We start from the raw sequence: 14,507 nt of genomic DNA, 5'->3' as shown, positions 1-14,507 counted from the left end.
CGCACATTGCGACGAACTTGTCAAACAGGAAATAATAGCCGACGTAACAATGTTGAACCACACACGCACGTTGCGTCGTGTTAAGTCGCAAAATTTAGAAGAAAACGTTAAAACGTTGAACTATATACGCACGTTGCGCCGTGTGAACTGGCAAAATTTCGAGAGAAACATAAAAAAAATTTGCAAAACATGAAAAGTAGAAGACCAAAGTTAAAAATAAAAAAGTTGTGAGTTTAAATTTGCAAAAGATGAACATTGTTGGATTAAAAGTAAATAAAGAAACCAAATACTTTTTAGTTAAAAGTATAATAACAAATTTATTTTGAAAACTTTCCTATGCCTCTTGTACAACTCATTTATGCATAACAATATATAAAACTCCTCTAAGCCTCTATTACAACTCCTTTATGCATAACAATAATTAGTATAAATCAAAATTATTTTGAAAACTCCCCTAAGCCTCTTTTACAACTACTTTATGCATTAGAATGTTCAAAATTTATAATGTGGAAATATAACGATTTAAATTTATACACACATGTAAAGTTTCCTGAGTAGAACATGCTGGATTACCATTGGGGTTGGTGGCCCAGTGGAAAACGCAAAACTTCTTGGAATACCTAGGTTTCGAGATCATGAGTTCAAATGCATAGAAGTAAAGAAATTCTCCTTTCTATTAAGAAGGAACATCTGTGATTTGTTACATAAAGATATTTAATTATTTAAAAAAAAAAAAAAAAACCCAGTGTACAACTTTGTCATTAATTCTCTATGATTGATAAAATTAGGAAATAATGATAGTATAAACTCAACATGAAGAGAGAAAGAGATAGAAAGTAATTAAAACCTTATTTATTATAAAAACAGTAGGGTTATATATATGGATGGGTTAGTAGTAGGTTAAGGCACTTGTTCTTCTTCAATTCTTCCCAGAATGCAATTAACCGCGTTTGCAATTTCATCAACCGTACTTAGCTGGCACCCGTCCTCAAGCTGTCCAATGTAAAGAATAAATATTACTTTACTGACCATTAATATAAAAAAAAACCCCAAATATTCTAAAAAATTAATTACATGGATGGTTCATTTGAGTTTCCTATATTGCAAGTTTGATCTAAAACTATCATTGGTCCCGACTATCTACCTAAACATAACACATGATCATTGTTTAGATATTAATGCTAAAAGTCAAACTAACCTTGACACTAAGACTGTAGAGTACCATGTGATCAACGGTGGTAACATTAAGGTGGAGAATGGTGAGCCATAAACACCGTAGCTCCCCCACCATTCTCAAGAGCTGCCCGTGGCGTTTCTTTGATAGTATTTTGAGGTTTGCATGGCTCTCCACCATTGTTACTTCAATCTCCGCCATAGCAGTGGCCGAACCTTCGTTGGTAGATCTAGTAGAGTATTGCGGGAATGTGAAGAACTCGCCAAATGGTAGCGCTGGAGCATAGGCGCCGTTGTTTGGCATGGCCCTCTTTTGTACCTCTAGAGTTTGTAGTTGTTGTTCCAGCTCCTTCACAAAGTTTATGGCTCCTCCTATTATTGATGCTTGATCCGCCTGTAAATTAATTATTACTGATAAGCAAACACATAATACACGATTTCTAAATTACAATCTTTATTAAAAAGCCAAAGGCAAATTTCATTTATTCCTTGCTATGTGTATGTGGGACTTAAAACCAAGACCTTCCCCTCCAGAGGTGTTTAAAGGTCTGCCTTTGCCAATGGCCCACCACCCCATTGGTAGGGGGTGTAAACAAGCCCGGGAGGTTGAGAGTTATGCGTTATCGACTCGGTTAAAAGCTCGAACGAGCCGAGTTTTCACGAGCACGAGTCCAAGCTCGAGCCAGAATTAGAGCTTATTTAGTTATCGAGTCCGAGCTCGAGCCTGAAATACAAAGCTCAAGCCTAAACGACTCCAAACAAAAATTTATTTATTTTTTATATAATATAATAATAATGATGATAACATTGGCGAGTTGAACTCAGCCGAGTTTTGGCTCGTTTAAGCGATACTGAAGCGAGCTCGAGCCGAGCTTTTAGCTCGTTTGAGGTTGTTCTCAAAATAGCTCGAGCTTTAGTTTAAATTCGTGAGCCGAGCTCGAGCTCAAATAAGTAGGCTCGAACCGAGCCGAGCTCGAGCTCAAACTTCATAAAAACATGATGAGCCGAGCTCAAGCCCAGTCGAGCTCGGGCTCGACCCGGTTAATTTACACCCCTACCCATTGGTAAACAAAAAGTTGTTTAAATATTAAGCCTTTTTGGTAAATATTTTGTTCATTGTTAACACAATAATATATTTTCTTTTATTAAAACACAAAAGTTTATATTAAATATTTTATGGATTCGTTATATAATTTTCGTCAATGTATCATAACTATATTAGGGCACCCGGGGCACCTTCGGGGAATACATTCGGTGACCATAAACGCCGTGCGGGAAGGTGCCGCCATCCGGGCGGTGAGCCAAATCGGGGAACAAAATCGGGAAGGAGGCACCGATGAAAGGAAGGAGAGAGGGAAATCGGGGACCAATGAATTTTTTTTTTTTTTTTTGAATAAAAAAACAATTCCCCTAAGAGGGGTGCACCGCGTATGTTTTTGGAAAAGAAGGAAGTTATAGAGGGGAAATGACATGGCAACGTATGATTGGGTTAAAAAAAGTTTGCCCTCACCTAATTAAGGGATGCCCCCTTCACCCTTATAATATATATCATTTTTAGTTCTTTTACTAAAAATTATTGCAAACATACAACAAATGAAACGCATTGCTAAAAACAAAAAAAGAAACATATTATATTATCCTGTATCAGAAAAAGTCATACCTAAATTACGGTATCACTATTTATATTACAAATTGTCAGTTGCTCATATTCATGATCATAGCTCATATTTTTAGGCTCAAACTATCTACAAGTACTTTAGATAGGCAACCCAAAAAGGTGTTCTTTTTCTATGTGCATACACTGCAGTGTCGAGCTTTGGTTAAAGCGCGGTGTTTTGGTCCGGTTAACCAGACAAAGACTGACGGGTGTTTGACGGGTCTGTTGACCGGACCAAAACGCCGAGTTTTGTCCGCGTTTTGGTCCTGTCAACCAGATCGGGTGTAAGTCTTTTGTCTGGTTGACGGGACCAAAACGCGGCCAAAGCTCGGCGTTTTGGTCCGGTCAACAGACCCGTCAGACACCCGTCAGTATTTGTCTGGTTAACCGGACCAAAACGCCGCGCTTTGTCCACAGCTCAACACTGCAGGGTGTGAATATAGGACAAAAAACATTTTTTTAGTGTGTGAATAGGAAAATGGATGTGCAAATAGGTACACCCTATTTATAACATAGAAATGATACAACTTCCCTTTCCTATTTATCATCATAAAATCGTTTTAAATGAATTTTTGTCAATAGCATCTGTGTTATCTCTCTATGATGAAAAAAAAAATAAAATAAAATAAAAAAAATTGCTGATGTTAAACTCTAGAGGTACAAAAGAGGGTCATGCATCAACTTTTTTGATACAGAAAACTTATATTACATTTACTATATAATTATTCTCATACAGCTATTATCATACATATAAGTTTTTATGTAGTTAAAAAAAATAGCATTTTTTTTATGAATTTACGTTACATATTTGTCAACGAAAATATAGTTTTAATAAAAACTAAAAGAGTAAACTGCAATTTTGATCCCTGTGGTTTGGTCAGGTTTGGCACTTTAGTCCAAATCTCAAACTTATTACATTCAGGGCCCTGTGGTTTGCATTTTATTGCCATTTTAGTCCAAAATCCAAATTTGACCAGATTTCCCATTAATTACCTGCTATTTTGTCTTTACCCTCAGGGGCATTTTGATCATTTTAGATTTTTTTTATTATCTCTTTATTATAACTTAATTATAATCATCATCTTCCCCAAATAATCATCTTCTCTTCTCTCTCTATAAACAAGAACAGGTCCAACATACAGACATCTCTCTCTCTAACATATAACTCTGCTCTCTCTCTCTCTAATCATCTTCATCTTCCCCATTGCACCACCCGCCACACCACCACACACAACACCACCTGCGACGGCACCACTCCCAACCACACCTACCGCATCACCTGCCACCGCCCCAGATCTGATGAAGAGAAGGAGGGGGCGGCAGCCACCACGGCCGATGACCACCAAACCAACAACCACCATCAAACCTACACCGCCACCACCCTCAACTCTCTCTCTAAAACCTGCACACACACACACTCTCTCTCTTTCTCTCTCCAAACACCCATCTCTCTCTTCTCTCTCTCTCCTCTCTGTCGAACACCAACCACCACCATCGTTTACATCCCTAAATTGACTTGTATACACCGAATTCAACAAGTATGGAGTCTAATTCATATTTTATCCAACAAAAATTCAATCAAAACACATCATATTAACCACAAATATTACCGGAACAACCGGAAGAGCAGCGATCTACGGCAGCCGTCACGGCCTCTTCGAACCTCCTTATTTGTGTACACAGTCCTCTTATCATCATCATGGAACCTCCTGAAATTGGTACTTTCATGGTACGACACCGTCGTCACGGCCTCTCCGTCCTCGTCAACAGGGTGGCCAGCGATCTACGCTTCCGTGGCTCTGGGTGTCATGTTCGGCCTTCTTTCCATGGCCGCCGCTTTGGCCGTGGTGATTCCGGCCACCATCGTCACGTGGATCTCCGTCTTGGTTTTGTTGACTTTTTGTGAGATGCCGCGGAAGTCGGTGGTGGTGGAAGGGAAGAAATTGACGGTGGAGATTGCTCGGACGGTGGGTAAGATTTTGATCAAAGAAGGGAATTTAGTTGCTGATGTGGGTATCTGCTAAACTTTATGTATGTGTGTATATTAATATATATATATATATATATATATAGAGTAAGGTTAACATACAAAAAGCCTTATCATACATCACGTAGGAGACAATGGTAACCGTTGGATCAGGGGTATAATAACGCATGGGACCACATAATCACGCATGGGACCACATAATCACGCATGGGACTATAATCACGCACCCTGGATGTAATAAGATTGAGATTTGGACTAAAGTGGCAAAACTGGCCAAACCATAGGGACCAAAATGGCAGTTTACTCAAACTAAAAAGAAACATCAATATAATTCAGTGATGTGACTCTGTCTGCTCTGCAATATAAAGTAACATCAATATTCTTTTAATTAATTTCAAAAGTTTGTGTGATGTAACATCTCTTTTTCTTTTAAAAAACAAAACAAAACTAAGAAAGATTTAAAGTAAGAAACAGATGTAGAATCTAGAGAACCATTTTACTCTACAAATTTCAAGACTTCAAAAAGAAAATCTATCTAAACACTCGAGTAATGAATTATTGTAAATGATAGCTTTATGGTATTTGTGGCTACAAATGCTTGGTTAAAATGGGATGTTTTTTTAAGCGAAATTTCTTTTATTACTTGTTGTCTATAAGATTTGAACTCAAAATCTTTCTATCCCAAAGTGTTTAAAAAATTTGTTTTTGCTAATGGATCACCATCTCACTTGTCAATGGGATGGTTCTTGAACAACTTTTTTATGGTTAAAAAAACAAAAAACAAAAGCAAAAAAAATCAAAATTTTTCAGTATTAACTTCTTTTAAATATAATAAATGGTTGTTTATAATGTTTACTTATCTGCATAAAAATATTTAGTATATCCATAGAACCAATGTATATTGAAGTTATGTCTAGATCAAGGGCGTAGCTTAAGAGGGGCCGGGAGGGGCGCCCGACCCCCCGAACTTTTCGCTCAGTAGTGTTATATATGTAGTTTTCGTATAGAAAATTTTGGGTATATACGTTTTCGACCCCCGGTTCTATAGAATTTTTTGGGTATATACGATTTCGACCCCCCCATTTTCATGGTCAAGCTTCGCCACTGGTCTAGATGATTATCTTGAACGTAAGCATTTAAAATTCAAAAATTAAAAGAAAAACACATATAACTTTTACATACATAATGTATTAAATACTTTTAATATATAAATATCATTAATAAATAAAATCAGCCGATTTATTGTCTTTAATTTTTTTTTACAATACTTGATTGTTTTATAATAACTAATTCCCTTATATAGTAATTGTAATAACTAATTTCTTATGTAATTTGCTACTGGAATAAAACAGTTATTTGAAAATGTTCATGGCTAGTTACAAGTTATAAGAGTTAAGATCATTGGTATTTCAAAAGGTGTTATTAATAGAAATAGTTTTACCCTTTGAACGTATGAAGATGGCATCAATGATCGGATAACAGCAAGATATTGGTTCATCTGTTTCCGGCGGTTGCGCTCTACCGTGATATGAGTCATCCTTTGGTTCTCCAACTCTTCTTTGTTCTTGCCACTCTTAGTACGCCTCCGCTTCCTCCTGCCCACAGCTGCCACCTTAGCGGTGGTCATTGTTGTCGTCTCGTCGCTTCTGGTGCCACCACCAACGCAATCTTCCGGAGAAGAGTTTGTACCCCAATGATCCTTCATATCACATATGTTGTGATTATGCATTACCGAAGAAGATGAACAGTAGTCAAGATTATTATTATTTGCAAGGCCACTAGCTAATAATATTTCATGATTTTGATAAAGCTTGTCACTTTCCAAAATCCCACACAAAGTTTTATCTTCTTGTAACAAATAATCGTACCCCCAAATACCAATTTGATCATGTGGGTACATAATTGTGTCTAACGCCATCTGCTCATGAACAATATGTTCCTAATCTTGATCTTGATCTTTTTATTTATTAACTCAATGGTTGACCAACTTGAGTTGATATGTTTTTTAAGTTATGATAGGGTTTAGGTGGATAAGCCTGAAAAGTGGATTGGATTCTCAACTTATAGGAGAAAGAAACAGAAGAAATGCACGAAGGTTAAGTTTGACGTATATGAAGAAGAACAACACTCAAAAGATCAAAACATAAGCCATAGACCTCCTCCTTATTTTCTTGTTGGTGAATAATAGAGAGGGCAGATGGAGATGTTGGTGTGAGTTCGTACCTCTCTCTCCTACTTATAAAGACACAAGAGAATCTCCACTATGTTGCACGTGATAACGTAAGCTGGACCACTAATGTTTCTGGTGACTAAAGGAGGGGTGGGTAGGGCGTAGAAAAGATCAAATACAAATGATTTTAAAGTATAAAACGTACCAACTAAAGCTTTTACCGAAAAAACGCGGTAGTATTTTTTGTAATTATTAGTAACTAGCTTAGAACCCCGTGTTTTACACGGGTTGCATAAAATTAATTTTATATAATAAAGAATAGAGTTATATCTTTAAAATATCTCGTGTATTGCACGAGTTATTATATATAATGTAATCAATTAACACATACAATCGTTAAGCTATGTATTTAAATGATGAATTTGAAGTATTATTTACTTATTAAATTTTAATTTGTTTTTTTATTAATTATTAGGTTAGAAACATGTGTATTATACGTGGTAGAACCACTGAAATATTAGATGATTATTAATAAGCGGAAAAATAAAATAAATAAATAAGAGAGATCCGTGAAGTTTGTGATTTAATATTATTCCTTATTTCTGTATCCTATTAAATAATAATAATAATAATAATAATAATAATAATATTATTATTAAAAAATATTTTAACTAAATCAATAGGAAAAAGAAATTGAAAAATAAGATAAGGATGCACCAGAGATTTGACACATGTCAAAAAACGATTTTCATTTATTAGTATAGAAGATTATTAACATTTTTCTAACTGTATATATAGAGTATGGATGTTACTGAATTTTTGAAGAATAATTTTAATTTTGACATATATATTCAAACTTATAATTATATAATGTAGTCATGAATTTTAATAAAATCCAAAAAAGCGTGAAACCCTTTTCAAATTTCAAAGGGTTATAATTATCAGATAAACGTTTTTCTATTTAATATTATCTACAAATTAGAAGATAAATTATTAGAAAATAAATATGAAAGAAAGGCGGGAAAACCCAAAAATAGGTGCATACAATGAATGACACGTGTCACACATTGGTTTACTTTATTATATGTATAGATTATAAAAATTACTCGACAAATGATTCTGTAGAGTAATTTTGTAAAATGTTCCTATAGAGTTATTTTGATCTTATAGGGTAATTATCAAAATTACTCTACAAATGTTTAAAATTACTCTGCAAGTTTATTAAACAACATACAATTCAAAATTACTTTACAAATAATCCTGTAGAGTAATTCTGATCTTGTAGAGTAATTTTATAAAATGTTCTTATAGAGTAATTTTGATCTTATAAAGTAATTTTGTAATTTTTTTAGCATTTAGTTATGGGGTTTAGTTTTTAGCATTTAGGTTGGGGGGGGGGGGTAGGTTTTTTGGTGAGGTATAGTTTTTTGATCAAAATTACTCTACAAGAACATTTTATAAAATTACTCTACAAAATCAAAATTACTCTACAAGAACATTTTACAAAATTACTCTACAAGATCAAAATTACTCTACAGTATCATTTGTAGAGTAATTTTGATAATTACCCTACGAGCAAATAATTACGACAATGTCATCGCGTTTTTTTGTCTTTTTCATGCTATTCGTACGTTTAGTACGTTAAAGTTATTTGTACGGGAACTTTACTCGGGTAGGGTGAGGGTTTGAAGGTTTTGTTTGATATATGGTATAAACTAAAATCACTAAAGAGTTTGATAGTCGATATAGACATCACAATAAGAGTGCCTGTTGCTGAGTAAATTTGATTCATTGGGTTGATCGGATGGAAGCCCAAACCAAGACCAACATTAGTTTAGTGATTATTAGTTTGTGATTTCCTATATTCTCTAGTTTGTATACGAATTTAGTTAGTTTCTTAATTTTTCAAAAGTTATCTAGTTTAAATAGAAAGAAATAGATACTAATGGGGTGGTGGTCCATAAACAGAGGCAAACCCTTTAAACACCTTAGGAGGGGGAGGTCTTAGGTTCAAGACCCATAAACAGCAGAAATTAAAAAGAAATTTGCCGTTCAAAATAAAAAAAAGAGTATGCAATTGCACAATCGTTTAGTTAGTTTTCCTAAGCGGGGGACTTTCTATAAGACGAAACTATTATCAGAGCCAAACTTGGTGTGATCAAAATTCATGAACCCTGATAGAGCCCGTCTGGATGGATCACATCTCCTATTAAAACAAACCAAGGATACATGGTACAAGATTGAGATCATGGCTAATGAAGAAGGAGGCACTCTCGAAGGTGGAGTCGATGTTTTACCTAGAAACGAAATTAAGATTAGAGCCAACTTGGTATGATCAGAATTCAAGAACCCTGATAGAGCCTGCGTGGATGGATCACATATCCTATTAAAACAAACCAAGGTTACGTGAGACAAGATCGAGATCATGGCTAATGAAGAAGGAGGCGGAGCCGGTAGTGTACCTAAAAACCCAAGTGATGCAACAATGGCAGCTCTGATCAGATCTTGCTTTGTTTGATGTCAAGATCCTAATTTTTCGTTGTATATTCATTATAATCCTTTCATAGCATTATTACAAGCTTTAAACATCAATACATTTATTGTGATTTTTATCTCCTTTGTGGTGAAAGCGAATTGGAGCTTCAAAACCCGCCAAAACCTGTGAGGACATCGAAAAAAACAAGTTATATTTGATCCTAAACAAATAAACTAAACCGATATTGTCGATCCCAAGGTGAAACACACAATCCATGAGATATAGAGCTTGATTCACGGTTCCTCTTTCTAGTTTCTCTCTCTAATCTTTGGTAAGGTTTGATACAAATGAGGAGGACGGTCCTAGCCTTCTTTGGATATTAGGTTTTCTTATAAAAATGAACACTTTGCCCATGGGTGAAGTCTATGAGAAATAGACACATTACATTATCAGACTATGTGTCATGGACACATAACATTAACAGACTATGTATTGTAGGCACATTACATTTCTATGTGTTATAAACAGTTTACATGTTCAGCCTATACAAGATAGAAATCCTGGTTAGATAGGATTTTATGTGATTATATCTATGTAAGTTATTTATATATGTGTTGTATAGAATATTTTGCCAAGAACGAAATACCTTCGACTTCGAATTCTATTGTTATTCTTGACTCGCATGATGAGAATATCGACCTCGTGTCTATTGCGGAGCTTATGGCGGCTGTGGTTCCTAAGTGAGACCTTAAGCTCGATTCCGTAAAAGAAGGTTGCTCTTCCCGCGGATCCAGAGATGCCTGATGTGACACCCGACTATTTTGAGTTGTACCATACAAGTTATAAAGGCTATATTTTATTGAAATTGGTGTTAATATGTTATATTTGATGTGTTGGAAAAACCAAACTTGGTTAAAAATTATGTTAGCGATAATAAGATAAACGCTTATCGCGTAACGAACAAAATGCGAAACGAACGTCGGTGACCACCCGATTAATGTTAAAATCCTAAAAATATTCCGTTATGATTAAAATGCTGTTGTTAATCATATTCGTGAGGAAAAATAAATTAAACGCCTAAAGACTCTACTTTACGAGTTTAAGCGCGTACCGCGCAATACCGTGCGTATATGACAAAATACAGTCGACACAGCCAGTCTAGGCAATTGATATGAAACACCCTAACACGTAATAACTTAAAAACGACACTGCAGAAATATGAGCCCAAAAATTTCTTTCATTATTACTCACGTAACATACTTGAAAGTTTATTACTAGAATAATTAACACAGTACTAAAAGGATTTACAACATTCATTCTTTATTTTTCACATCAAATGAAATATACATAAGCTCCAGTTGAGTGACCACTCTCCCCGTACAATCCTTACTCTTGACTCGATCATCAATCCTCCTATTCTTCATGTTGATGTTAAGTCCGCCTAACCTGCATTCACCACATACATGCACATCATTAAGATATGGTGACATCATTCTTAAATTAAACATACGCAATCAAATAACCACTCCGTATTCCTTCTTCTCATGCCAGTCTTTCGAATAAGCTTTCCATGTACAATCATGCATTCCAATTCCTTAAACCTTCACAAGGTCCTTAATAGTGTACCTGCATTCTCATTTCATACTCAAGACCGCGGTTTAGTAACTTAGCACTCAAACTTATATAATTTATGCAAACATATACACACGTCCCATTCGTTCGTAAGCAATAAATCCTGCTTCGTACACAAGTGCAATCATACGTATAATAAAAAAAACTCATACTTCCATACATGATTATGTACACATATACAAACGTACAAACTCTTACACGCTACTTAAATCATCCCAAAGGGTTTGCTAAGACATCCTAAATACAAGCTTCCAAATAAATAGATCACGTACATACGAACCTACGTGCATTCTCTCTTCTGTTCATAATTACCTACTAGTCCCGACTATCGGAAGGTAAATAATTCCCTAAAATCCAAAACCAACAAAAAGGTTAGTTTTGATCGCTTAATAAAAAGTCTAAGCAAGTTTCATGTCCATAACAAACAAAATCGAACAAAATGCCAGCTGATTGGTCCCTCGCGGGGCGCGAGGGCCAGCACCCTCTTCCTTCGCGGGGCACGAGGGCCAACACCCTCTTCCTTCGCGGTGAATCTGACTTGCTGTCGCGTAGCATGACAGCCCTATTTCGACATAAAGTTCCTTTTTATTGAGCTGCAAATGCCCAGCTCCATTTTTTAACAAATTTTCAAACTTATAATTGCCATAACTTTTGATCTAGATGTCCGTTTTGTGTGATTCTTTTTCCTACGCGTCCGTAATTAAAATACGGATCTGTTCATCATATTTACTTGCATCAAAATCTAGTTTATAAGCTAAAAGCTTAAAATTCCCTTTTTCGAATATTCGACCCGTTTAGTCTCTAAGTACACTACATGTTTACTATCAACAATCGTTCTAACATTCTTATCCATCCCAGGCTTACCAAGCATTTGTGTTTTCGCTCGCATTACGGGGTTCGCGTACGCGTTTACATTCACCAATTTATTTGTATCGTTCTAAACACTTAAACCACATTTAACCTCTTAATTTATTTTGACCGGTTCAGGGGACTTTTAAGTATTTAAGCATCAAACTCGCTCTTTACTTTTCGCATTTCGCATTCTTATATTAATTAACTACTTTCGGTCACAACTATCATTCTTACCTTAGTAATCTCAATTGTTACCTATTCGTACATAACTCCCCTCATTCATAGGGGTATTAAATAACTCCCTATACATGCTAATAAGTGAGTCGGAAGTCACTTACCTTTGAGCATCTGTTTTCACATTCGCTTCCTTGTCTCCTCTTGACCCGTTAGCTTTCCATGCTTGATTCCTTGCTAATGCGACGCATATCCTTTCATTCCATCATATTACAACATTGTTAGTATACACGATCATTCATCTTTGTTGGTGCAATGATGTCTGTTAACTTCGTCTTTAATGAGTCTTGTATTGTATTAGATAGTTCAGGGCACGAAAAACGAGAAAACAGTATTTTAGGGTAATTCCGCTTGAAATGAACATTATGACATTTCAAACGGAATTAATGTTTCAAGTGAGATTAGTAATTCCGCACGAAATTAACTAATTCCGCATGAACTTGTATTTCCGCTTGAGTTAATTCCGCACGGAATTAAGTCTCGTGTGAACCCTTTCAAGCGGAATTAGTCGCCTATAAATACTGAAGTGCCTGTGTCATTTAGAAAAAAATCAGAGTGTGTGTTTCAGAGCCGAGGTGCTGCCGGATTGTTATTTGAATTGTAAAAGCTCAGGAAATCAGTAAAAGAAGATAATTAGAAAGTATCAAGCTGTGTTACGTCAATTTCATTGATTCCGCCTTTGATTTTAATGATTGAACTCTTCAGATTGACTCGTTAGGGTCACACGACGATCCAACAAGTGGTATCAGAGCACAGGACGAGGAGTTCATACCAATTCAGCTTGATTTCATCGGATTCTCTCACTTCTACTCCTTCTTTTTCATATTGAACAAGTTTTAACGGTCAAAATGGTTTGAAATTCACACATAATAAGCGAAACATAGTCTTAATGAATCCTTGAAAGTTTTGGACCTTAATTCGAAATAATTCAAGAAAAATTGGTAATTTCGCTTGAATAACAGATCGGACTTGCTGACATCATCATAATTCCGCACCAAATTAGCTTACTAATTTCGCACGGAATTACAATTTATACCTAATTTCGCTTGAAATTTGTTGATCAGTTTACACGGAATTTAATTCCGTTTGAAGATTCCGTACGAAATTATAATTTTGCACCCAAACAGTTAATTCCGTTTGAACATATACTAATTTCACGCGGAATCACATTCCTTTTGGTAATCCCGTTTGAAAATACAATTTCATTTGAGTGGTGATTTCGTTTGAGATCATAATTCCGCTTGAACTAATTCCATTTGAAACTGTTTTTCAGAATTTCAAATTTTTTTTAAGTGTTTGTTGATTGTTTCAGGTACTTGAAAGATGGATGAGTTTCTAAATCCGTTTGGTGACATTTTTGCTTTCACGGGAAGCAACGGAGATGATACTTCAAACAAGACAAATGAGATCAAAGTGCGAAGAAAACTCTGTCTGATGCCTTAAGTGTAGAAAGTGCATACGGAACATACAATAAGCCGCCCAAGTTGATGGCTATTGAAGATTACAATAGGTGGGCTACAAGATTCAAAGAATGGCTTAAAGCATTTACATATCCAAGCTGGAAGAGCTTGAAAACTGGGTACAATGTCGGAAGATCAGATTATGAGAATCTAGAAGGCACTGATAATGTAGAGAGTTTTGTAGCTGAGCAAAAGTGCATTGCATTGCTTCATCAGTCGGTGAGAGACGACATAATTTTGTTGATCTAATATGTAAATGCGAAAGATCTTTGGGAGAAATTGAGGGTAAAATGTGTGGGTAGTGCTGAAATAGTAAAATACAAGAAGAAGCTTTTAAGAAAAGAGTTTGATTTGTTTAGTTGTTTGAAAAATGAATCTGTTTGTAAGATGATTGAAAGATTCGGGCATCTGAAGCTGGAGCTGGCAAGACATGGAATCATTTATTCTCAAGAAGAACTAGTTGATAAATTGTTTAATTCTCTACCAAATGAGCAAGACTGGCAATTTGCCCTGATGCTAAAAAACACAATCAAATCAGAAGATTTGACAGTGGATCAGCTTATCGAAAGACTGGAAAGCCATGAGTTAGAGATCAAGAAATCTAGCAAAGTCAACAACTCATCTTATTAGCAGAATGTGGAGCTGTATTACAGAGGTAGTGTGATACCAAAATCTGCATCACCAAAGACAGCATTTTCTAGCAGAAAGTTCAAACACAGTGAATCAAGAAATTCCAAGCAGTGGCTATCATACGGGATCATCATCAACTGCTCAAAATCAATCTGCTTCAAAGAATCTATTTCAATGCAACATTGCTGTGGATTTAAAGAATGCTCAAAATTTCAGTGAAGAATCCGCAAAGCAGC

The 14,507-nt window shown here is 35.6% G+C and overlaps 1 protein-coding gene across 1 annotated transcript; it reads right to left on the bottom strand.

Annotated features, from left to right (window-relative positions):
• Positions 1-733: 733 nt before the first annotated feature.
• On the bottom strand, positions 734-7,030 carry LOC110877907 (transcription factor bHLH96). Its single transcript, XM_022126137.2, has 3 exons — positions 6,259-7,030; positions 1,199-1,567; positions 734-993 (listed from the first exon to the last, which is right to left on the bottom strand). The coding sequence occupies exons 1-3, from the start codon at positions 6,733-6,735 to the stop codon at positions 901-903; spliced, it is 939 nt and encodes a 312-aa protein (XP_021981829.1). The 5' UTR covers positions 6,736-7,030; the 3' UTR covers positions 734-900.
• Between the last annotated feature and the right edge of the window lie 7,477 nt (positions 7,031-14,507).

Source organism: Helianthus annuus, chromosome 9, assembly GCF_002127325.2.
Source record: "Helianthus annuus cultivar XRQ/B chromosome 9, HanXRQr2.0-SUNRISE, whole genome shotgun sequence".
Taxonomy (NCBI): Eukaryota; Viridiplantae; Streptophyta; class Magnoliopsida; order Asterales; family Asteraceae; genus Helianthus; species Helianthus annuus.
This window is presented reverse-complemented; position numbering and strand designations above follow the sequence as displayed.

Coding starts and splice junctions, on each gene's coding strand:
- LOC110877907 (XM_022126137.2), bottom strand. CDS start 6,735: ATGGCGTTAGACACAATTATGTACCCACATGATCAAATTGGTATTTGG. Junction 1,568..6,258: donor CATCTTCATACGTTCAAAGG/GTAAAACTATTT, acceptor ATTAATTTACAG/GCGGATCAAGCATCAATAAT. Junction 994..1,198: donor TCTACAGTCTTAGTGTCAAG/GTTAGTTTGACT, acceptor TACATTGGACAG/CTTGAGGACGGGTGCCAGCT.